Consider the following 26,581-nt stretch of genomic DNA (forward strand, 5'->3'; position numbering starts at 1 on the left):
AATAAAGCAGTCAACGGTTATAAATAGACAAAATTCGCTGTCTGTCCATCTAAATACACAGAAGTGCAAATTCAGTGTAGTGCTGCAAACCTCATAGATTTAAAACAGAAATTCAAAAAATTCCCATACAAATAATAATAAACTTACATCGGCATTTGGCATGCTTGCTTTTTATGTAAAAATGTCTGCACTTGAGTGGGTCGAGTCCCTTATTGCAAAGAGTCGTGTCAGAGGTGAGTTGCACTCATTGGTGCAGATTTACTTATTGATTGCAGCATTTTGACATTCTTTATTTAGAAATTAGACGGTAACGGTTTGCAAACTTTTCCCAGCCTGAAATGGCGGGGGCATTTAAAAAATGCAGTTTTTTTCTCGGTTATCTTTGTCTTATGCTAAATTTGTTTGATGATCTGAAACGTGTATTGAGTAAATGAGCATGGAGTAAATCCTTTTTCAGTTTTTTGTTGGTGGAGTGGCAGAATTATCTTTAGCGTTTCTTGTGTGGATTGTACCTGAGATTTAGAAACAGCTGTTCACGAGATTACTTCCCTGCAGAAAATATAAAGCCTGAATATTTTTACATAAAACCTGAAGTTATGAGGTGATGGTTCTCCTTTAATGATAACACCATTGAGTGAAAATGGCACAGAAATAAAATGATCGTCATAAAAAGCATATGTGCTGTGTCAGTGTGAACAACATGACTCATGGAGCATTGTGTGCTACGATTGCAGCAGTAGTAAAAGCTCTTCCTCGATAATGCTTAAGCTCTCTCCGTGGCCAGAAGCAAAAGTCCTCAAGTGGAAAATGTCCATGAACTGACGAGTCTGGTTTTAAGCAGACTTCAGGTGTCCGCAATCCTGAGCTCGGGGTTGCACGTTATTCGATTAACCTCTGTGAGTTTTCTTTCGCAACCGCTCTTGTGGCTTCAGCTGTTGACCGTAATGATAACTGGACCAAACCTGTGCAGCCGTCCACACGCCTGTCTTTCACCTCACACTGTTTTTGCTCCACTCGTGGTAGTAACACAGCTCTCTCTTCCTTTTTCCAGACTGGCCAGATGAATCCCATGACGCAGTTGTACTACAAAAAGGTGAGTCAAACAGTCTCATTCTTGATCCTGAAACCAACTTACAAGATGTGCTGATTTGTAAAATTAACCTCATTCTCGTAATTGGAACTTGTTCATCTCCACAAAGTTAGAAGTTCTGAATTGCACAAAGCAGACACGTTGGTGTTTCAGCCTCTCCATCACTCTGCTGGGTTTACAGTGGTGTGTGGAGAAGATACCTGAGTGAAAAGGCTTCACTTGGAGAGTTTCAGTGTGCTTGCATCTTGTTGATTGATGATGGTAGATGAACTGTATCTTAAAGACAGAAATAATTTTTAGCACATTGCCCTAAGAAAAACACATTAAAATACACTGAAGTATTAAAAAAAAAAACTATCCAATGGTAGTAGTTTCATTTTCCAGTCATCATGAGAACTGCTTCTGATCCCTTTAAGTGGCCAAGAGAGACAGAAGATTTCCTAATATTGCTTTCATTTCATTTCATTAATTGCCTTTTCTTCATTCTTATACTTATTTAAAATTTATTTTTTGAGTTTTATTTTAAACTGGTTAGTATCACTACTAACCTTTATTTCTTCTTGTAACTCATTCCAGAATTTAACTCCCGCTATTGAAATAGACATCCTTTTCAATGTTGTTCTTACTCTTTGCAATTTTAATTTCCACTTCCCTCTACAATTATACCTCCCTTCTCTTTCTAAGAACCATTTACTTATTTGGATTTGTAACATCCCTTTCCTTGCCTTATATATTATTTGCACTGTTTTAAACTTCACCGTCTTAATAAAAAGTGTGTTTGTGTGAGCCCTATACCCCTCCTGATTTATTAGTCTAATAGCCCTTTTCTGCATTATGATTATAGTCTGAATATTACTTTTATATGTATTTCCCCAAACCTCTACACAATAACTCACGTATGGTAATAGTAAAGCACAATATAACACATACAATGTTTTCCTATCCAGAAATTGTTTTGCTTTCCCCACGACAGCAATGCCCCGAGCTAACTTTCCCCTCACATAAGTGATGTGTGATTTCCAACAGGCCTGATTAATGATTACACCAAGAAATTTTATGGTATTAACCCTTTCTAGATATACATTATCAACACAAATTTCAATGTTAATGTTTTTCGTATAGTTTCCGAATAACATAAACAAAAAAATCAATTAATTAACAATAAAGTTAAAATTGTTGTCATTTTAAATCTGCTCATCGTAAGAATGAATTTCGTATTAGTTTGATGCCTTTACTGATTTCTGTGAACTATTCTGAATAATAATAATAATAATAATAATAATAATAATTGTACAGCAAACATCTTTAATGACATTAAAAAAAACACAAATTTTTACACACATTTGAAATTTTTATAAATGCTGTTTTTGTCAACAGAGGGTGGAAAGTATACATTTGACTACAGCTGGTAGTTGCTCGTTACACATATAAAATGTTTGTTTGACAGTGGTCATTGGATTGAGTAAACATCAGAACACTGGGAATGTCCAAAAAACTAAGAGCTTAAAACGACTGCTGATTCCAAGATCATCAGTTCAAACAGTTGCATGAAACAAGCAATTTGGATGTTTCACCACTTTGCTTAGACCCAAACTGTCACTCTCAGTTGAGAGCAAATTGGCTAGGATGCTAAGAATCAACCCAGGAAATACCAGAGCATAAGCCTGGCATGAACTGGAAACTGCTGGAACACCAGGGTTACTGTCCACAGTGAAGCCAGCTTTAAATCCTTTGCTCAAGGCTCGACTGAAATTTGCAGCTGCCCACATAGTCAAGCCAAATGCCATCTGCAGGAAAGGTTTATGGTCAGCTGATTGAGCTATTTGGCAACAAAGACAAGAGGTTTGTTTGGAGAAGTAATAATTAGGCTTTCAGACCTAAGACCACTACATCAGCTGGCGAGCATGGTGATTGTAGCGTCATGCTCTGGGGCTGTTTTTTGCCACTGGTAGTAAAGTGGATAAAATGATGGAGGAGGAGTGCTATCTCCTAATTCTTCAAGTTCACCTCACACACCTGAAGTGGGTTTAGAGTGGATAAAGCAGGCTAATATTAAGGTTCGATTTCAACCCTGTTAAAAACGAATTAACTATGCTTCAAACTCCACCAAGGCTTACATTTGACCACCGAGAGCTGTCAAATATCCAGCCAAAATTATGCAAGTTGTGCCAGATATAAATGGTATATAATGGTATGTATATATTTGAGCCTGTATGTATACTGTTGACTCTAAATTCAAAATAAGTTATAAGTTGTACACCCAGGTCTTGTTTTTGTGTAAAGTCATTAAAGCTGTACAGTTAGACCACTCTGGGAAAAAGAACAGTTTTAAATAAATTATTAAAAAACTAAATGTATGGCCATGATGGCTGTATTTTGGCAAAACAACTGTGTACCCACCACTACACGGGTGCAACTTTGGTGAAAATTTATTTTGCACGTGCATTAGTTCAATAACATAGCTGGCTCATATGTTTTTTTGTTTTTTGTTCATGTCGCTACTTACATGCAGTTTGCCTCATGTTGGCGTCCTCTGTTTTTGTGGTTTAGGCGACATATTCGCCGTACCGCGACCGCATCCCACTTCAGATTGTCCGTGCTGAGGTGGAGCTGTCTGCTGAGGAGCGGGCCTACCTCACAGCTGTAGAGAAAGGTAAATGCACACACAGCCTTGCACAGCCATCTTCTTTTTTTTAGCCGCATAGTTGCCTCCATAAATGCATTCTACTGATCCACTCACCCGTTAAATGATGCTGAGTTTACAGGGAGTGCAGAATTATTAGGCAAATGAGTATTTTGTCCACATCATCCTCTTCATGCATGTTGTCTTACTCCAAGCTGTATAGGCTCGAAAGCCTACTACCAATTAAGCATATTAGGTGATGTGCATCTCTGTAATGAGAAGGGGTGTGGTCTAATGACATCAACACCCTATATCAGGTGTGCATAATTATTAGGCAACTTCCTTTCCTTTGGCAAAATGGGTCAAAAGAAGGACTTGACAGGCTCAGAAAAGTCAAAAATAGTGAGATATCTTGCAGAGGGATGCAGCAGTCTCAAAATTGCAAAGCTTCTGAAGCGTGATCATCGAACAATCAAGCGTTTCATTCAAAATAGTCAACAGGGTCGCAAGAAGCGTGTGGAAAAACCAAGGCGCAAAATAACTGCCCATGAACTGAGAAAAGTGAAGCGTGCAGCTGCCAAGATGCCACTTGCCACCAGTTTGGCCATATTTCAGAGCTGCAACATCACTGGAGTGCCCAAAAGCACAAGGTGTGCAATACTCAGAGACATGGCCAAGGTAAGAAAGGCTGAAAGACGACCACCACTGAACAAGACACACAAGCTGAAACGTCAAGACTGGGCCAAGAAATATCTCAAGACTGTTTTTTCTAAGGTTTTATGGACTGATGAAATGAGAGTGAGTCTTGATGGGCCAGATGGATGGGCGCGTGGCTGGATTGGTAAAGGGCAGAGAGCTCCAGTCCGACTCAGACGCCAGCAAGGTGGAGGTGGAGTACTGGTTTGGGCTGGTATCATCAAAGATGAGCTTGTGGGGCCTTTTCGGGGTGAGGATGGAGTCGAGCTCAACTCCCAGTCCTACTGCCAGTTTCTGGAAGACACCATCTTCAAGCAGTGGTACAGGAAGAAGTCTGCATCCTTCAAGAAAAACATGATTTCCATGCAGGACAATGCTCCATCACACGCGTCCAAGTACTCCACAGCGTGGCTGGCAAGAAAGGGTATAAAAGAAGAAAAACTAATGACATGGCCTCCTTGTTCACCTGATCTGAACCCCATTGAGAACCTGTGGTCCATCATCAAATGTGAGATTTACAAGGAGGGAAAACAGTACACCTCTCTGAACAGTGTCTGGGAGGCTGTGGTTGCTGCTGCACGCAATGTTGATGGTGAACAGATCAAAACACTGACAGAATCCATGGATGGCAGGCTTTTGAGTGTCCTTGCAAAGAAAGGTGGCTATATTGGTCGCTGATTTGTTTTTGTTTTGTTTTTGAATGTCAGAAATGTATATTTGTGAATGTGGAGATGTTATATTGGTTTCACTGGTAAAAATATATAATTGAAATGGGTATATATTTGTTTTTTGTTAAGTTGCCTAATAATTATGCACAGTAATAGTCACCTGCACACACAGATATCCCCCTAAAATAGCTAAAACTAAAAACTACTTCCACAAACATTCAGCTTTGATATTAATGAGTTTTTTGGGTTCATTGAGAACATGGTTGTTGTTCAATAATAACATTATTCCTCAAAAATACAACTTGCCTAATAATTCTGCACTCCCTGTATACTTTCTGATAGCTGAGCAGCTGCTCAGTCAGTGTGTCAGTACACAGGTGTCTCTGCAACGTGTGCTGCAGCAAACGTCCTTGAACAAGATGCTGCAACCAGAAATTCATTGACTAATCGGACACAGCTTCATAGCGTGAAGTCTACTGCAAAAGCAACCCAAGAGTTTCTCAAAGCAAAGAAACAAGTTCAGTCACCTGATCACAACCTTACAGAGCATTTTACTCTAAAGTCAAATCTGAAGGCAGAGAGACCCACAGAAAAGTACCAACTGAAAGCAGCTGGAGTAGAGGCCTAGCAGAGCACCTTAAGGAAGTAAACACAGCACTGGGTGATGCTCATGCAGAGCAAAAAGTGTCATTTTCCAAACACTTGCCGACCTGACTATGCTTTCTAAATATGTCACTTTCCTGCAACCAGTTGTAAGAAACACAGGAAAGGTTTTCACAAGAGTCCTGCATGCAGCTTATACAGCAACGTAGCATTAAGTTTAAATCAAGTTCATCAACATATTTCAAACACAAAAATGAAGACAACCTTAAATAAGTTTACATCGTGGGCCAAATGAAACTCCATTTTCTAGCGTAAAGATATTTAGCTAAATATTTAATCCCTGAGATGTCTTAATGTAACAAAAAGTACAGGATGCATAATAAATGTGTAATATTACAGTAGTTCATGTAGCTCCATCATCCAGACTATTCTGTATTTATAATGATTTTTGTTTTTGTTTTGTTCTTCAACTCCTGAAAACACAGTTAAAAGTTGAAAATCTTTACACTCCTTCACATTTTCCAAAGTGTCTTTGCAAGGCCAATTCTGGCTCCCAGGCCTTATGTTTGACACCCCTGCTTTTAAAAAGATCATTATACATTAGATACTAGTCATACACACATGTACAGTGCTTTTCAACAAACAACAATAGTAAGTTGCACAGTAACTAGCCCTTTCTCAGGATACCTTACCCTGCTTTTTTTTAAAAATTATTTTGTTATACATATTTTATTCATATCCGCATTTTAAATGTAGTTTGATGGCATTTATTTCATCACAAACCTGCGTGGGCCCTTCTTCGAGGAGTTTGTGTGTATAAATATATATATTTAAGTATAAATGAATAAGCATATATATCATACACATATCTGTATTGGCATTAGCTCCCTGACAGATTTGTATTTTACAGACTTTCACATCAGTAGACACATAAAGAATAATTTGGGTGAGAAAGTGAAATTTTTGATGAAGCATGGTTAGCCACCTGCACACTTCAACTATCCTCTTCCTGTAGGTGACTATGCGGGAGTGAAACATGCCCTTCGCGAAGCAGAGGTGTACTACAACATGGATGTGAACTGTCTGGACCCGCTGGGCCGCAGTGCTCTCCTCATCGCCATCGAGAACGAGAACCTGGAGATCATGGAGCTCCTGCTCGACCACGGCATCCACACGGGCGACGCCCTGCTGTACGCCATCAGGAAGGAGGTGGTGGGTGCCGTGGAACTGCTGCTGTCACACAAAAGGCCCAGCGGAGAGAAACAGGTGTGTGCGGATGTTTCTTTTTAACTACGCCTAAAGTTTATGTCTTTTGGTTTGTGGTGAACCGACTTCACATTTTCAGTGGCCCCATCTGGACTCTGGAAATGTTTCTGGCGACACCACTGGTTCAGACCAAACAGAGAGGGAGAGCGAGCCCTCTGTAGGTATATGTTAGCGTGTTGCATCCAGACACATCCATGCATGCACGTGTTTGCATTTACTCATCCGTGAATGTGCGCCTGTGTGAGTATTTTTCCATTTGTGTGTGTGTGTGTGTGTGTGTGTGTGTGTGTGTGTGTGTGTGTGTGTTTGAGAGAGAGATAATGAGCAGCACATCCATTCATTGTAATGCTCCATGCCACATTCTGCTGAGAGGAGGGAAATTAAACAGCCCGTTTCATAGACAAACTGTGAAATAGGATTTGGAGACAGACAGCATGTTTGTCTGCCTGCTGCATTTCTGTTTGTGTGTCAGAGAGAGAAAGAGGAGCAGAGGAAGGAAAACACACTACAGTTTAGTTTAAAGAGTAGGTGTTAGGGGGTTAAGATGGAGAGATTCAGAGATGGGTAGTTAAAAAACTGATTCACAGCGATTCAAACTGACAGGGGAGTAAATGTGAAGACGGAACGAACGGGAAGTAAATTGCAAAATGTAAAAAATAAATAAGTGAAACAAAGACGTCTTCTTGAAAAATATTCCTGGACTGTTGAGGCTGTGAGGTTCGATGTCACCATAGCAACCAACCCTTGGCCAAAGCAGAGGATTGTGGGAAGGTTTTGGTTGCCTCTCAGTTGGATGTGGATGAGAACAAATCTGTTCTTCCAGTGTTTCTGTTTATCTTCTCATACTTTTTGTCTCTCTTCAGTTACCTTACACATCACACATGCGTAATACACAGTGATGTCAGCACAGCGCAGATTTCTGTAATAATGATAATAAAGCAGTGGGCAGCAACGCATACATGTTAATCTGTTTTACTGTCTTGTATAAAATATTGGCCTATGTGTGAGATTTAGAAAGCAAGAGACATGCAGCACCGTGTTGTTGTTTCAGAATTGCACAGACTGTATATGAAAGATGCACATAACCACCATGATGTTGGTTTGTTGAAGCATTGAGTATTTTGGTCATTGTCATATTAGCTTTGTCAAGGACATCATAAGCGAGATGGATGTGACCACGATTCCGAGGGTCACCGGATGCTCATAATGTAGTTGTTAATCACACCGCATGGAGTTAGACCTGCCCAAGAAAATGTTACTTTATCCTTTTTGACTAAAACAAACATCATACTTTAACCAGAAAGACTTGAAACTAACATTTGTTACCATAAAATCCTCAGAAAAGTTAGTACTGAGGTCGTGGAGTATGGGAATTTTGCAATTACATGTCCCCCTGCTGACCGTTAGAAAGAATTCAAATTGAACTTACTCCCATATTAATGTTGTTATTTTTTTTGTCTATCTTTTATATACAGTTTATTTCAATTGTCCAATACGTTCAATAAGATCTCAGTCTTGTAGCATGCTAAAACAATATGTGTGTGTAGGCTACGGCATCAGGATTGAATTTGGAGCGACACTGTTGTGGCTGAAAAATGTTTTGGATTGTGAATGTGCATCTGAGTGTGGTTATCATGGCAACACATGGTCCTGGAGATGCTTATAGGACCTGGAGCTACTACTAAAGGTGCTGTACTGCTTTGGGAGGTGTTAATATGTTTGTGGACAGATTTTAAGGAAGTTTGGGGTTTTTTTGTTTTTTTTATTTTTACTTCAGTTTCTATAAGCGCCAGACATTTTGAGTTGTTGAATTTAATGTGAAGGTTTGGGTATAAAGTTTTATGTGGTGTGACCTCAGATTACTGAATAAAGTCACCAGGTATCAGGAGCAAAAGGATAGAGCAGGCTGATATAGGTCTTGTCTTGATACTAATATTTGATATTCAGTGCTGATGAAGTCCTGGGAGTGAGAAACACAAAACTGTTTTGTTAGCTTTATCTTTCCCCCTGGGATCAATAAAATGTTCTAAATATCAGACTGCTTGGTTATCAGCCTGCCATTAAATACATTGGCTTTGTTTTACTAAAAGCCCTTATGTTTATTGCCATTTTTAATGTATTAGTACCTCCTAATGACATAGCTGGTTTTCTTTCCACTGTGTAAGTCTGTGTGGGTGCGTGTTTGTGTGTAATCATGGCAAAATGTGGTCTGAGAGACACCTGCTCTAACAGGTGCCACTCTGTCGTGGCTGAAATTGTTTTCACCTTGTGTGTGTGTGTGTGTGTGTGTGTGTGTGTGTGTGTGTGTGTGTGTGTGTGTGTGTGTGTGTGTGTGGTGTTATCATGGCAACATATGGTCCTGGAGACACTTGTTACTACCACTACCAGGTAGTTTTGAGTACTTTGGCTTGTGTTTATGTGTCTGTCTGTGGATTTTGTCAAGACTATAGTCACAGTCCAGCATGACACAGTCAAGAGACTTTAGGGTTGCAGACAACACTTAAGTAAAGACAGACTGTGGAGACAAATGCCGTCCCAGGATTACTGGTGTTGTCGCAGTGGGATCACATGCTACATGGTGTCTTGATTATTGTCTTGTGTTGGTTCTGTAGTTTGTGTTGTTGGTCTTTGAGGCTTTTGATATTTGAGTTTCTCACTTCTGCTTTGATCTTTATCACTTCTGTGGAGTTTTGGTACATGTGTACTGATGGTGTGGGTTCCCATTTTAATTTGAATTTGTTTTTAATTCCCTCAGTGTCCTGCCCGATTCTTTGGCCATGCCTCAGCCACTTTGTGTTTTCTTGTTTTCTTTCCTTCGGTTGTTTCCAGTTTTACTTTGTTTCCTGCCTCAGGTTTGCTTCCTGTCTGTATTCTCCAAGTCTAGATTGTTTTCACCTGTTTCCCTTCAGTTATCAGTTACTTGTTTATAAATAGTCCTACCCACCCTGAAGCTTTTATCAGATCTTCTCCTGTTCATCTCTCCTGTGTCTGTTGTGAGTTTATTTGCCCTTAATTATTTTCAAAGTTACCTTTACTCTTTGGGTTATTTTCCTGGAGTTGCCTTCTCAGGGACTTTCAGTGCTTTGAATTAAACTTGTCTTTTGGTCCATCCAAAATTGATTATGAGACACACACAATGGTAACTTATCATTTCTTTCCAGTAATTTAAGTATCCCTTAAAGTATTTTTTAATGACTCAAAAGTCTTGTATCAGAATACCAGTATTTTAAAACTTTATGCACTCGCAGTTCTGTGCAGAAACTGGCTCAATACTCAAGACTCCACAAATGAGTGAATGAACCTGATAACCAACTTATAACTGAAACCATACGTTTTCTCAAAAGTTTAAAGTGCTTTTCTTGGCTAAATCTAAACGTTCAACGCACACTTTATTACGTACACCCAGTACTGGGTTGGACCTCATTTTAGACTTCAGAACTGCCTTAATTCTTTGTGATATCAACAAAGTGCTGGAAACATTCTTCACAGATTTTGGTCCATATTGACATGATAGCATCACACAGTTGCTGCAGATTTTCTTTGGCTTCCTAAACCCTACAGACGGTTGTGTGGGAAAATCCCAGCACTTTCTGAAATACTCAGATCAGCCTGTCTCAGACAACCAGCCATATTCAGACTCACTTAAATCACCTTTCTTTTTCATTCTGATTCTCAGTACGTCATTTTGACCGATACCCAGTGCACTGAAGTGCTGCCAGGTGATTAATATAGTGGCAGTCAAGTTTAGATGGGACTCAAGCTATGAAACCCAGCCTTTGCACCGTTGTAGCAGATAAAGATAAACATTTCCTCTGAACATAATCCAGCCAGCAATAAATCGGGGGAAAAATGTAGATCGAGTTTAACTAAACCTTTCTCTCATATTTCATCATGTCGCTTTAACTCTCAGCGATCTGACCCATCTTCAGAAACATGTAAGAGCAACAAGCCCATAACAATCACACCTCCTGCTATCTCACCGTGTTGCTCCATTTTGGGGGAACCAACAGTGTACATCTGGAGCCTAAATATGCCATCGGTGTAGTTTCACCTAATTGAAAAAGTTTAAATCCCGAGTAATATAAGGCTGGAGTTTCCTAAGTGGTGCTCGTTCGCAGCTGCAGATGGTGCAGCCAATTTCAATGCGTGAAAAATCAATTGTACTCAAGTTATGTTCATTCTGTTATTTGCCGTTTCTGTATTTGCATGTGTCCTTGCTTATATTTACTTGTTTGTGTATTCTCGGTCTGTCTCTTTAATTTTTATTTGGGGCCCAGCCCGTGGCAGCTGTTCTCACACTCCTTATAACGGCAGGAAAAAAAGAGGGATTAGAAAAAGAGAGAGCGATCGGATGAAGAAAATAGGGTTGTGGCAGGTGAGAGGAGGAAGAGACAACGATAGAGAGAGATGAGGGGAGTAACCTGATGGAAAGGAGGGGGTTAGATGAAGGGAAAACAAGGAAATGAGAGAGATGCAAGAAGCTGGAGGGGGGGGGGGAGAAAATAGAATGTGGAAAGGGGAGGCGAGGAGAAGATGAGGCAGCAGAAAAGATGGAGACAGAAAGATTGGAAGGGTGAGGAGAAGCACTCTCCGTCATTCTCCCTCTGAGACATGAAAGAGTCCACACGTGTACCCTCCTTCCTCAGCCCCCCCTCCTCTCTCTTCTTCAGATGTCTGGGAGTACATGTGTGTGTGCTTTTCTTTGACATACCAGCACCCTGTCAGCCTCATTCTTAACTTTTACTTTAGGGTCCTGGTTTCAGCATAAGACAGCCTTCAACTTTATATAATATACCATCAATTGATCACGAATGTCTCCTTCACTGTTAGTAGTGGATTAAGATACCCTTTTAAATAAATTTTAGCTTTTATTTTTAATGAGATCTCTACACTCATTTTCAACATTGATCGCTCTTATGTTCCATGTTCTGTTGGTCGTTTCAGCAAAGCTCAAGGTTGTTGACATTTGGCTAGTTGAGTGTCTGGAGCAATATTTGTTTTCTAAACCATTAATCCTATTCTGTGCCATTTACAATTGGAAATTACCAAAAGACTAAAGAGTCCACACAACAGTACGCATTATTCAGCTTGTTTGCAGTGCTTCCCCTGCTAGACTGGTGTAGCACTGCATGCCATCTATGTGCAGAGAGCTCTGTTGTTGATGGAGACGGTGTACAAAGAATGTGGTCTTGATCTTTGAAGGGTTTTCTTTTTTTCACACCTCTCCTGTTCCTGGAATATTGCACTTGGCAGATGCCTATGTCATCCACTTCCAGAGACACACAGTTGGGATTTTGGAGGTCTGGACTAGAGCACGACTGCAGTGGGTAAACACCCCTCAACTGGCTCAAGTGTGCACATACTTGGGACCTTAAACTACACTTTACTCCCTTTATAAACCACCACCAGCCTATGGAAACTGCACTTGTGGTTAAATACCTGGGACTCCTGATCTGAAGGAAAATGAAGAAGCCTTCTGTGTGAGTTTGAGTTGCCTTTAACTCAGGTCAACTATGACCTGGATGACAAGGACCCAATAATATAGCAGTACACAGACACTCTGATGTACTTACCCTCTTTTTCACTCAGCAGCAGGGCCTGTACCTTGTCTTTCTACATTGGCCAGATGTGGTTTGTGTTGTACTGTAAATGGAGTTTTACACACATCTTTGTGTTGTGGTAGTTTCTCAAAAAAGTTTTAATTTCTAGCATGCTTCAACAAAACTTTGAAGAGATTTTAAAGAATTGTTATTTTTGAAGAGAGTCTATTAAAATATGCTCAAGAAAATCTACCATCCACGTTTCTATTGATACATATTTTTTAAGTTTATTGTTATAGCAGTTATCTTTCTACAGAGGTTAGTGCAGAACAATTAATAAAACACGCAGTAATAAATATAACATCAAATTACTTGGGGAAATGCAATTGATGGCAAATACTGCACATTTGTGTTGCGTCTTAAAAATGATTTGTGACCACTCAACTCCATATTGACGTTTAAAGCTGCAGATTACAAATTTGATGGCAGTGCACTCCCAGCTGTTTTGGGTGTTTTGAAGATCCCAGCATTTTGTTTGAAGACGATGTGATCTCCGCCTCAAAAACAATCTTCCAAGCTCTGCTACATATGGCTGGCACTCTTGTTGTTGTCTTTGTGAGGTTGCCAGGCAGAGATTCCAGAAAGTTCCTGCTCTGGGCCAAGAAACAGTCTGGCACACAGCCCCCTGATATAACTGACTGTAAAGCTACAAGTGGTCGTGTTTACATTTTGTACAGATTATATGAAGCAGATGTAACGTGTCCGTTATGGGCTGGACTAACCTAGTGATCGATAGCATCATAGACTGAAGACGTGGCACTAGTCTAGAAAACTGTATCCTCTTAGTTAAGGCGTCTTGTTAACATGCGTCTGCATTTCTTTTTCTTTATTTATATGCAGCCGTTACATTCTTGTTTTTCTCTCTCCATCTCTTCTTTGTCTTCCTGTAATGACAGACCTCCTGGTATTCACGTGGCAAACAAACAATCTTCCACTCCCCTCTTCTCTCCCAGGTACAGCTGGTGTTCAGAGCTGCATCCATGAGGGATAAAATGAGTTTTGGAGAGGATGTGGCTTTAAATAATATACCTCTGCAGAGTTGTCAAGCAGGAAATTTCTTTTTATCAAATATATTACACTAATTTAATTTGTTTTAATCTGATTCAAGAGTGTTTGATTGGATTCATCATTTGCTTAATTTGTCTTTCACTTCCAGTTTTCCCCCTATGTAACAGTGTCACATGTGGAGCTGAATCAAAGCTTTTTAATTGGACAATAAAAGTGTTTCTTAGTCATTTTTTCCTGTTTAACTGGCGGTTGGCAGTAGGCTTTTTACCCAAATATTAAAAGGTAGATAACAGCCAGTTTAAGAGGTTTTTACTTTGTTCTCCTACAGGTTCCTTCTCTGATGATGGACAGCCAGTTTTCAGAGTTCACCCCAGATATAACTCCCATCATGCTTGCTGCTCATACAAACAACTATGAGATTATCAAGCTGCTTGTCCAGCGGAAGGTAATGGTTGTTTTACGCACAAGTTATCAACATAATGAGTAGTAAGCTCTTTTTTTGTCTGTCTTGATGGTCAATGAATAAAGCGAGATCTTTATTTTATCAGTGATTTGTTGTTTGATGTTTTTGCTCTGTGTAGGTCACCATACCCAGACCACATCAGATACGATGCGACTGTGTTGAGTGTGTATCCAGCTCAGAGGTAAGGGATTTTCGTTCTTTAGTGCTGCATCTTTTGCATTGCTTGCATTGTGTTTGGTTTGCTAAACATTTATATTTGAATATATTGAAATTGCTTTTACAAACTTTAACTTCCAGCATGAACCCTAGATTAGACATCAGAAATTTCCAACATCATTTCAACTTTTTGAACTCGCCCACATTTAATTTTCTTACTTTATACTTTGCAACAATATGAAAGATGAATGAGCATGCTTTAGTGATATAACCAGGCTCTGAGCCTTACATTTGAAGACTTAAACATTTTTATGAAGGTCATGGTACAAAACTGCTTTATAGTAAATTCTTGAAATCTTGTTTAATCATTTCAGGCCTGAGAGCAGCAAATAGGTTTAGTAAATTTCCCTCAGATCCAATGTAAAAATAGACTTGTCTTCTATTTATGCTTTCCATACAAGGCACCACCAACTCTATTACACAGGAATACTGTAGATCTCAGCTTTGTTATATAAATTGAAAAGGTGCAGTCTGCAACTTTAAACCGAATTTACCCCAGCTCCACCATAATGATGATGATGATGATAATTAGGGATGGGTATCGTTTAGGTTTTATCCGATACCGGTGCCAAATCGGTACTTTTGAAACGGTGCCGGTGCTCAAACCGGTGCTTAAAGAATGGAGAACACAAAATTGGTCCAAAAACCTCTCATGTTCAGCTGTTTTTTGTAAAAATATAACAATGTTAGCCTTTTCTGCAGCTATGGGGCATATATGGTATCACTCTTGGCTGGAAGCAGTGCTTAAACAATGGAAAAAAACACAAACTTTGTCCTAAACCTCTCATGTTCAGCTGTTTCCCACTTTTTCTTTGGTCATTTTAGCCTTTTTAGCCAGGGTGAAGGGAGTATCTGCCATCAAACAAGAAGACAGCAGCATGTAGCTATGATGATGTTTGCTAGTTCACCTTACATGCATTAATGTAATAACGTGGTTAGCCTACTCAACGTAAATTAGCTACTCACGCAGAGAAGAACGGCTGCTGCCACCATCATCCGTCATCATTTCTGCTACACTGGCAGGACTAGGGGCCAGGACTCTCCTCTTCCTGTTTTTGGGGGATGTTGCATAACAGGCAACCCACCCGCAGTAGATGTGCTCGGTGTGAGGTCTCGCAGCAAGCTATCAAATACGGCGCATTTCTGGGCTTTTAAAAAAAACGCTATGCGTCGCCAGGTGTTTCATCGGATTCTTGGTGTTACCTCCTTTGACAGTATCACAGTATCAGCTTAAAGCACTTGTTGCTGCTGAGTTTGCATCTTTTGCTGTGAAGTACAGCCAGACTTTTGACCGCTTCGCCTTGAACATTTTTAATCTGTAGCTCTGCTCTAACAGAACGTACGTACCTGGCCCCGCCTACTATCCTCGGAAACGTAAAATGATTGGCTAGAATCTAAAGTGTATCACAGCTCAGGAAAAAAAAGCACCGAAATAAAGCACCGAAATGTGCGGTGCTTTTCGGTCTGGTTACTACCGTTTATGTCAGAACCGGTGCCATCATGGCACCCATCCCATCCCTAATGATAATGATAAAAATAATGTCCGTTAAGCTGCTTTGCTGCTCTTATTTTTTTTAGTCTTGCCCAGGGAATGAAATGAAAAGAACTTTGTTCAAACAGACAATAAGTCATTAAAGCATTAGGCAATATTTCTCTATTAATCTATATTTACAATGAACACTAAACGTTAACAGACTGTTCATAGTCTAGACACACCACACCATAGTCACTCATACAAACTGGTTAAACGAGTGTTATCACACTGCTGGTGCAAAATCTGAAGACAAAACTGAAAAACTAAAGTTCACCATCTTGTTCTGTCTGTGATAGATGCTACCCTATGACATAGTTGGCCTGCAGTTAAAACACTTGAACCATGCATGTTGAACATCCACTCTGGGAACAGTTATGTTACATGTGTAACATAACTGTTAGATGGCCAGTGTGTTAGTTTTTGTTATACCGATTGAAACTGTTTCTCAATGTTAACGGTGCCTTCTGCAAGTCTCGTAGTTAATGTAAATCTTAAAGGAGGGGTAAAAACCTTTCCTGATTCTTTGTAGGTCGACAGCCTTCGACACTCACGGTCTAGACTCAACATCTACAAGGCTTTGGCCTCGCCATCTCTCATTGCGTTGTCCAGTGAAGATCCCATCCTCACTGCCTTCAGACTGGGCTGGGAACTCAAAGAACTCAGCAAGGTATGGATGTTGATGTCATGTTTGTTGACCAAAAGAAGAAACTTAACAAAACTCCTTCTCTTCATACATAGCCCATTACTTTTCTAAACAGCCAAGGTACAGATGTACTGGAGGAAAGCAACCTCCTAAAACTTGATGGGATGTTAAATTAACTGTGGAAGGAGTAGCATTCAGCATCATCTTCCTCTTACTCATTTGCCTCAAGTATTTCTTTCACTTATGCTGTCAAGAGTGACTAGTCTCCCCCTGCCTCACATTTTTTCTAGTATTTATCGTCTCAAAAGTAACAGCAAAAAGACTCTCACCATACCTTACTATAATCCCTGCAGTCTTTTCTCGGGTAACAAGAACAGACACACTTCTTCTCCAATACTGAGTCTCTATGATGCAGACTTCAGAATGGTTTATGTCAAATAATACTTTCATTTTTGGGGTCCACAAGGAGATTGTGATGCTGTTAAGCTATTCCAACACCAGATGGAAATCTAAAACTGAGGAAATCAAAGAGCCATCACATGTTTCCCATTAATCCTACAGCTTTAATCTTACTCCACCCTTATTTCAGGTGGAGAATGAGTTTCGTCAGGAGTATGAGGAACTGTCTCAGCAGTGCAAGCGTTTCGCCAAGGACCTCCTGGATCAGGCCAGGAGTTCTAGAGAACTTGAGACCATCCTGAACCACAGAGACAACGACCAGAGTGAGGAACTAGACCCTAGACAGTGCCATGATCTGGCCAAGCTCAAACTCGCCATCAAGTACCACCAAAAAGAGGTAGGGACTCGGCTTGGATAGGAACTCCTATTAAAGAATCTTTCAGACCACTCCTCATCAAATCACTCTGTTTCTTATGAATAAAACAGTCTGTGTGAATGTCCAAGATGCTTTATATATGACCATCACAGTCAAGGTAGCATGTCTTTTTCATATTTGCTATACTTTTACCCAATGTGAGCAGAGTGACCATCAGCTGGCTGAATAAGCACTTTGGTCCTAAAGTTAAACATAACATTACAACCCAACGGTAAAGTCAAAGATTTGCTTTGTGAATAATGAAGTAAAGGTGTCCGGAGCCACAAATTAAGTTCAACTCCCTTATAAAGTTTACCCTGTCCGGCCACACATTCATGTTGATATATGTGAGCTCCTGCCTTGGAAGCTGTTGGCTATTTCGGCTGTTACAGGGAGACAAAAAAGAGTGATTACAAACAGTGCAGGCTTTGCTCTGCTTTCTACAGGGAGTGCAGAATTATTAGGCAAGTTGTATTTTTGAGGAATAATTTTATTATTGAACAACAACCATGTTCTCAATGAACCCAAAAAACTCATTAATATCAAAGCTGAATGTTTTTGGAAGTAGTTTTTAGTTTGTTTTTAGTTTTAGCTATTTTAGGGGGATATCTGTGTGTGCAGGTGACTATTACTGTGCATAATTATTAGGCAACTTAACAAAAAACAAATATATACCCATTTCAATTATTTATTTTTACCAGTGAAACCAATATAACATCTCCACATTCACAAATATACATTTCTGACATTCAAAAACAAAACAAAAACAAATCAGCGACCAATATAGCCACCTTTCTTTGCAAGGACACTCAAAAGCCTGCCATCCATGGATTCTGTCAGTGTTTTGATCTGTTCACCATCAACATTGCGTGCAGCAGCAACCACAGCCTCCCAGACACTGTTCAGAGAGGTGTACTGTTTTCCCTCCTTGTAAATCTCACATTTGATGATGGACCACAGGTTCTCAATGGGGTTCAGATCAGGTGAACAAGGAGGCCATGTCATTAGTTTTTCTTCTTTTATACCCTTTCTTGCCAGCCACGCTGTGGAGTACTTGGACACGTGTGATGGAGCATTGTCCTGCATGAAAATCATGTTTTTCTTGAAGGATGCAGACTTCTTCCTGTACCACTGCTTGAAGAAGGTGTCTTCCAGAAACTGGCAGTAGGACTGGGAGTTGAGCTTGACTCCATCCTCAACCCGAAAAGGCCCCACAAGCTCATCTTTGATGATACCAGCCCAAACCAGTACCCCACCTCCACCTTGCTGGCGTCTGAGTCGGACTGGAGCTCTCTGCCCTTTACCAATCCAGCCACGGGCCCATCCATCTGGCCCATCAAGACTCACTTTCATTTCATCAGTCCATAAAATCTTAGAAAAACCAGTCTTGAGATATTTCTTGGCCCAGTCTTGATGTTTCAGCTTGTGTGTCTTGTTCAGTGGTGGTCGTCTTTCAGCCTTTCTTACCTTGGCCATGTCTCTGAGTATTGCACACCTTGTGCTTTTGGGCACTCCAGTGATGTTGCAGCTCTGAAATATGGCCAAACTGGTGGCAAGTGGCATCTTGGCAGCTGCACGCTTGACTTTTCTCAGTTCATGGGCAGTTATTTTGCGCCTTGGTTTTTCCACACGCTTCTTGCGACCCTGTTGACTATTTTGAATGAAACGCTTGATTGTTCGAAGATCACGCTTCAGAAGCTTTGCAATTTTGAGACTGCTGCATCCCTCTGCAAGATATCTCACTATTTTTGACTTTTCTGAGCCCGTCAAGTCCTTCTTTTGACCCATTTTGCCAAAGGAAAGGACGTTGCCTAATAATTATGCACACCTGATATAGGGTGTTGATGTCATTAGACCACACCCCTTCTCATTACAGAGATGCACATCACCTAATATGCTTAATTGGTAGTAGGCTTTCGAGCTTATACAGCTTGGAGTAAGACAACATGCATGAAGAGGATGATGTGGACAAAATACTCATTTGCCTAATAATTCTGCACTCCCTGTATTTCACTTCGTGTGTGTATATAAGTGGAGTAAGACAAGTGACAATAAGAAAGCAGAGCAGAGGAGAGAGGGATTAAGATAACTTTAATCTTAGATGTCAGAAGGCCTGGCAAAAAAATCTGTCTCCATTAAAAGCAAAGAGAGAAGCTGACAGTGTCATAGTCATTTTACAAACCTGGAGCGGTTCAGTGGTTGTTCATGGGTTCTTTTGTTGTTGTTGGCTGGGAGCTGTGTCCAATCAGCTTGTTTTGGTCTAAGATGCTGGTGGTCTAGTGTCATATTCAGTTATTCTCAATGATTGTAGCACCTTTAACATGCAGCGGGGTTTGACCACATACACTATGCTTTATAAACCCACACACCAGCACAAAACATTCTACATTTATATTGGTCTTTGCCAGATGAAAACTCTCCAATCTTAGTCACATTCATAATTGAAGGTTTCTAAGTTAAACTATTAGTGTATTTCTATGCATATGATGCCCATTCTAATGTATTTAATGAGATCAGTAGGTTTTATATAAATATATTAAATTAAAATTTTGTTTGTCACATACTCAGTATAACATGTAGTGAAATGTTTGTGTCCAAGCTGCGGACAGGCTGCAGATGTAGCTGCGCCATTCCAGGGCTTAGTTTTAGCATGGGGCAGGGGGTCTAGTCAGGACCATTACTGGATACCGAGTGGGAATCAAACTTGCGACTCCTGCTCTGTTTTTAAAAAAACAAACAAAATAGAACACCTCCTGTAATGTTGTTGAGGAATTGGTGGACCTAATAGTTCACTATATAGGAGTTTGTCAAAGGAGATGAGGATGCTAGCCGATGTACACTGTAGAAGCAAAAATCTAGGGAGGAACAGAGGGTGAAGGCTGGTGAGCGGTTGAGGTGCAGGGTTAAATAAAAGAGGGAGGATGAAAGGGACAGGGAGGGAAAGTGAGATAATGAGCTGGAACAAGAGTGAGCAGATACAAAGCCAGCAAACGAATGAGAGATTTAATGGGACAGAAAGTGAGGGGAAAAAATGGAGAGCTAGAGGGATCAAACGAGTGCATGAGCGAGAAAGAGATGGAGATTTGATGGGATAGAGTTAGAGAACAAAACAGAGTTTTGGAAAACCCCAAGGCAGTCTGTGTCTCTTCCCGTCCATCCACATGTCTGTTTCCTACACTTTCTAACTTTCTGGAACAGAGGGATACTGCCAGACAGATGAAAGCAGAAGTGAAAGGCCAGAGCAAGGGGAGGAGAGGAGGGGTGTCAAGGAAGATACGTAGATGGACTGGGGGAGACGTAAGAGCAGGAAAATGAAATGCTTTATCTCTCTTGAGTGCAAGAGGTGACAAAGGTAAAGATCTGAAGAGAGGCTATAGACACGCTGAGTGCCAGACAGAGGGATGGCATTTCTCCCTCCCTGGGGAAGGAAGATCAAACAGGTTAAGGTGAGAAGCTTTAAGGAGTATGCACCAAATCAGAATTTTCTGCTTTAATCTTTAGCACAAGCCCTACTAATTAAACATTAAACGCTTTTGTGTTGTTTAATGTAGAGAAAATTTAAAAGCACAGAAAAAAATCATACCCTAAAGTAATCTTCAAAATGTTCAAAACTGTCTTACAGTTAAAGGTTATAGACATTCCTGCAAGCAGAGCTGAACATCTGAACATCTAGTGAAGTTTGCAATATCCACAATAAAGTGACAGTTTTCATGCTAAACATGGTAACCATTATACTGTTTAATAGTTTTATGTGATATCATGTCGGAATCATTTGTACATGCTAACTTGTAAGTGAAACTTTTAATATGCATATATGACATGCTAATAGGCTAACATGCCTAACAATGGTGTATGCTACCCTGCAGCTGACATGCTAATAAAGCATGCTGAATGATACATTAAACATTAGCTGAATAAGATTTTTTTTAAACTTTGTGATTGCTTACTAATGTTCTTGTACTTGTTATATGCATATTTAAAATTTGAATGCTACCTTTGTATCAGTCATTATGCTGACTATGCTAATGATAACCCACTACAAACAAACTTGCTGAAACAGGCAAACTTGTGATTCAAATCTGTAAAGAAAGGTGTTGAGGAAGTGTTTGAGCACTATATGTTTATTTATGCTGCTTTTGGTACTTGGTACCACTCAAAACCACACCAAAAAAGACAAAAAGACTGGGGTTCAATCCCCAGACAGAAAACAAAGTTGGTGTGCCCACTTTTGGATGACAGATGTGTGTAGGCTTTTCAAGTGTTGTAGTAGTAGTTTGAGGTATAAATAGACATGGAGAGCAGGAAAAGTGAATGACTTTTTCACCTTTGAAGGTGTGTTGGTGCTGCAAAAGATTAACGGGAATGGGGGATATTAAAAAAGAGAAGATGAGTGGGGGGCTTGAAGTGCTTTTCCAGGGCAAAGGATTTAAGAGGATGGAGGCAGGAGCTATTTTGCCTTGGCAGGCGTGGTGACATGGAGATTTAGGAGGGCACTTTATGTCTCTGGTATGGTGGGAAGAAGTGAAGTAAAGAGAGAACGTGAAGGGGAGTTGGAGTTATGGAGGGTGTCTTTCCTGAGTAGTTATAGTGGAAAAACACTGGTGTGAATGGGACATAGGGAAGAGATGAAAACTGCTTAGTTGTCCTTGTGTATTAGTGACAGAGGAGATAATATAATGCAAGCCTGCTAAGAAATTATCATATAAATTGATGGAGCCATAAAAAAAAAGCTTTAGAGAATCCATTGTGCAGCTAAAACAACTTCTATGCTATGCGAGTCTATGCTTCGACTCTGCATAGAGCTCTGTGACTACTTTCTTTTTGGTATGACTCTATCAGCCAATACTGAATGTGTCTTGAATTTGTTTTTAACATCTTTTCAAACGCAGACAATAAGTGCTGTGATCATGGCGGTAATTTCTAAGGGCTTTTCTGTTTGTCTGACAGGGGACATAAATGTATTTGATGGCTTTTGGGAGGAACTGTCTGAGTCTGTTTGTTGCAAACAAACATAGTTGGATCAATGGGACTGCATACTTATCAAACAAATCAGACAAGCATGAATCATTTGCATCTAGCTTTATAACATTATTACACTCGCTTAGTACAAGTAAAGCCTGGTGTAGGCTTTTAATATTTCTTGTAGCCATAGTGGAGCTATATGGTAATTGTACTAGTTTAAATACTGAACGACAGCAATTTCAAGAGTTTAAATAATAAAACCTAAAAGCTCACTCGGGAAACCAATTGAAATTAAACTGAAAAAACCCCATTTAATTCAAAATGGAAACGTGGAGAAAAAAAAGCATCATAACTATTTTAATTTTTATACTTTGTCGATGAATCAAGGAAAACCCAAAATGACTGTTTTTGTTTAATGAGGCAGTGGAAGCCTCATTAAGAAGAAATAGAAATGTCGCTACTTAATACAGCTTTTGATACACAGTGGGGATTTAGCTAAGTAAATACATTATGGGAGCTAGCTTTATGGGCAGTTTGCACAATTGAAACATGTTCACTGTTCATCAGTTTCCACTTGTGACAATAATACACTAATTAAAAAAAAAAAAAATCTGTCATGCTTCCATGCAGTGCAACTCACATTAAATCAGAGGAAACTGACTAACGGTCTGCCTTCCTGCTGTTTGCTGGTGCTGGAGTGGGCTGACACCTACTACACCTTGCTGGGAGGTATAATTGGCTGCAGCGCTGGCAGAGTAGTCCTTTGAGCGAGACTCTTACAGAAAGCAGAAAGTCGTATTTTTCAAAACATCCCATGGCATTCTGGAGACTGCGCGAGTGACACTCGGCTCTTAAAATAAGACATCTTCAGATGTAGACTGAGGGGAGAGAGGGAGGAATGGAAGAGTGCGAGTGAGAAGATGTAAGAAGTAAAGCAACTGAGAGGGAAGGAGGAAGAGAGAGAATTGTCAGTGCTTAATAAGACATTCTGAAATGGATGAGAAGCAAAAGGAGATGAACAGGACGAGAAGGGTTTGCTGAGAAAAAGATGAAGTGGAGCTGCTGCAGAAAATATGCATGTCTTCAAAAAGCTGTGACTGAGGCAGACAGTTCATGGCTGGGTCAAAAGAGATGCCAGCTGAGATATGCATGTCCTTTAAGTGGGTAATAATACATCCTTCAGGCCTCTGAAGGATGCAGCCCCTGATTTGAGACACGGCCAAAGATTGAGCTATCTGCCTTCAATAAGAGGAGGTATATTTGGAGAAGTAAAGGTTAACCTTTCCATCGTAAACCACTGCACTAATTGTTAAGCATTGCGGTGGTAGCATCAGGCTCAAGGTGCAAGCAAACATTTAACCAATACTTCTGACCATGCACGGATTGGAGAAAATCCAAAAACGGTTCAAAGAAATTGAAAGTCCAAAATTACTGCATGATGAATGGATGTAAGGGTTAAACACAACTCTCTTGATTTTGATCTTACTACAGTAAATTACATTATCTTTTCTTATTTATGTCTTTTGGTAAACACAAACATAGCATAGTTATCACGTAATATAATACTGACTGAATTATTCAAATCAAGCAGTACCTGTTTAAAATAAGCAACAACTATATTGCAACGAACTACTGTTTCCTTAACATCACACGTTTCATGTTAAAATCTCTGTATCTGACAGCTGGTGGTGTGACAGCTGTGCCAAAATCGGGGTCACTCTGTTTCTCTGGTGGTGGAGAACAACAACCACCTGTTATCTACTCTTGGCGTGTTAAGTGGTGTACAGGAAGAAAATCCAGGAACACTGCCCCAGGTTGATCCTCTCTCCCTGGAGTCTGCACTAAGTTGAATGCTCAGCTGAAGACCCAGCTCGTGCGCTTTCAGTTAGAGAATGAAGAACAGGATAGAAAGACTTTCATCTCTGGAGGGAGTTTGAATTGGAAATGTTTGGAGTCAGACACTACAACGGTTTGTTTCCATTCCTGCAGCTGCTGTTGTTGTATTGGTATTGGTGGAAAAGTAGGTTGCTTCCAAGTTTCTCTACAGTAAGGCTGAAACTTTGATGGATTTGAGTCCATTTATTGCGTTGACATTTGGTTTTAACATACATTATGGTTGATCAGATCACAAGTGGACAGTCTTAAATATAGGGAATTACATCATTAGTGCTCAACTACTCTGTACATATATACCCTTGAAACACACTGGTGTACTGGGATGTTAAAGCTTTTAGCACAAGTCACAGTAGCAGCAACAAGCTGAACACGAGCGGTCATCTGAAGCCCTTGGGGGCACACCAGAGTAACTGGTGTGAATGGCAATGTTTTAGCAGTCTGTGTCCATTAAAAGCAAGCGTTAGCAGGTTCTGGCTTCACTAGGAATCCTGGCATGTCTAATATTTGATTTGGAGCAAAGTAGAGCTGGAAAGTGACCGAGCTGTCTTAGGGTGGGAGACAGGGTACAGCCTGGACAGTTTGCATCCATCACCGAGCATAGGATTTGGCTTTTAGACCTTTATTAATTAGGACAGTGTATTGAGTCTGTTATAGGGCAGATTTAGGACTGATAAGAACTTAAATTTTCACGTGATCTGCTAGCTACAGATCAGCTATAAGAAATTTAAACCACATACAAAATGTTTCCCTTTTACTGTTTATATTATACTAAAGTTCTTGGAGTTCCTCTTGTAGTGTAGTCATAGGCACTCTGTTTTTTTTCTTTCTTCAACTTACCGAAATCCAAGCACGTGTGTTTTTGTGTTTGTGTATGTTGACACAACAAGAATGTGGCAGTATGAAAAACTCTGAAAGTCTGCAGACTACAGATGCCCTGACAAATGGGAATCCCGTCAGTATTGTCACACATAAGTGTTCGTACCAATAAAAGTGAGTGATCTGAAAGAAAGAAGAAGAAGAAGAAGAAGAAGAAGAAGAAGAAGAAGAAGAAGAAAGAAAGTGGAAGATGGACGGAGGAGCAGGAGGACGGCATGCAAGTGAGAAGAGACAGTTGTTAGCAAAGATCAGGCTTTTCTCGAATTTGGTATAAAGTGAGAGACAGAAGAAGGCGGGAGGAAAATTGGAAGCGAAGGAAAGAGAAAAATGGAGTGAGGAAGTTAACAGAATTTAGGAGAAAGAGAAAACGATATTAACAAAAATGTGTTTTTGAATTTTTGTCTGAGAGATGTTAAGAAAGTGGGGAAATATCTAGGTCTGGAAACCAGGGCAGAATGTCGTGATTGGTTAATAAAATGAGGACTTAAGGCAAGTCTAAATGAAATGGGAAGAAAGAGTACGGTTTCTATATTAGTAAATACATAGTTAGTGTCAGTGTTGATTGTTTCCATAATACTGCATAAGTATGCTCACCAGCCATTTCATTAGTTACTTTGCTAGTGGCAGGTTTGACCTACTTTTTGCCTTCAGAACTGCCTTAATTCTTCATGGCAGAAATTCAACAAGGTCCTGGAAACACTCCTCAGAGATTTTGGTCCATATTCACCCCAAAGCATCACACAGTTGTTGCAGATTTGTTGGCTGATATGACTCTGCTGTCCCACCACATCCCAAAGGTGCTCTAATGGATGACGATCTGGTGACTGTGGAGACCATTTAAGTACAGTGAACTTGTCCCTCTGCAACCCTAAATTGGATAAGTGGAAGAGGATGGATGTTTTCAATCATTTCACCTAACCTGTAAGCAGTAAAAATAATTGGGGAGACCATAGAATCCTGGATGATGCCACTTGAAAAACTGGATGGATGTGATTTAAATCATAGTCAGTGTTATTAACTGTGCTAACAGCTGTTTTTTCATAATTGGACATTTTTTCATGGCACTGATGGATTCCTTCAGACAACGTGATGGAAGTCTTCAAAAGTTAAGCTAAGTAATGATGTTTTTACATGCGGGCCTTTGCAGACGAGTACTCACCAGGTTACCTCTACGCTGTCTCCATCCCTTCTTTCTGAGTGTGTGGCAGCCATGACAAACATGCATTACAGCAGACTGAGTCACAAGCAACACCTGTTTACACTGCTTCATTTATCTAATTCACTCCCTTGTTTCATCTCCCACTACTCCCGCTCTCTTCATTCGTCTTCCACCTTCTACTCTCCCTCGTTCACCATCTTTTTCTGATATAAAATCTCTGGCAACGCCTCATTTATCCATTGGTGACTTTCACTTTTGTCATGCTGTTCTTCATCTGGCTCCTGCTGTAAGCGGCCGAGTTATTTAAAAATGGTGCTTCTTGTTATCAGCACCTCTGAATGTAAGTGTGTCAATGCTGGTGCGCTCAGAAGTACGAAACCCAGAGCAGATACTGCTTTCTCCATTAGAACAGCTATGAAGGAAGTCCTTCAGGGGAAAACCACCTAATGTCTGAATTTGTGTCA

General features: G+C 40.2%; 1 protein-coding gene across 2 annotated transcripts in view; it reads left to right on the forward strand.

The window, feature by feature from the left end:
- Positions 1-1,060: 1,060 nt before the first annotated feature.
- Positions 1,061-26,581, forward strand: part of trpc5a (transient receptor potential cation channel, subfamily C, member 5a) — a 102,085-nt gene continuing 76,564 nt past the window's right edge. The window contains exons 1-7 of one of the 2 annotated variants that reach the window (XM_085350622.1): positions 1,061-1,093; positions 3,641-3,743; positions 6,696-6,946; positions 13,883-13,999; positions 14,136-14,198; positions 16,297-16,434; positions 17,000-17,206. In XM_085350622.1, the coding sequence (XP_085206748.1) occupies positions 1,061-1,093; positions 3,641-3,743; positions 6,696-6,946; positions 13,883-13,999; positions 14,136-14,198; positions 16,297-16,434; positions 17,000-17,206 (912 nt within the window). The remainder of the gene's footprint in view (positions 1,094-3,640; positions 3,744-6,695; positions 6,947-13,882; positions 14,000-14,135; positions 14,199-16,296; positions 16,435-16,999; positions 17,207-26,581) is intronic. The other variant, XM_085350623.1, reaches the window with a different exon arrangement.

This window comes from Diplotaxodon limnothrissa, linkage group LG3, assembly GCF_057381915.1.
Source record: "Diplotaxodon limnothrissa isolate DT_005_m linkage group LG3, D_limnothrissa_male_GT1.1, whole genome shotgun sequence".
NCBI lineage: Eukaryota > Metazoa > Chordata > Actinopteri > Cichliformes > Cichlidae > Diplotaxodon > Diplotaxodon limnothrissa.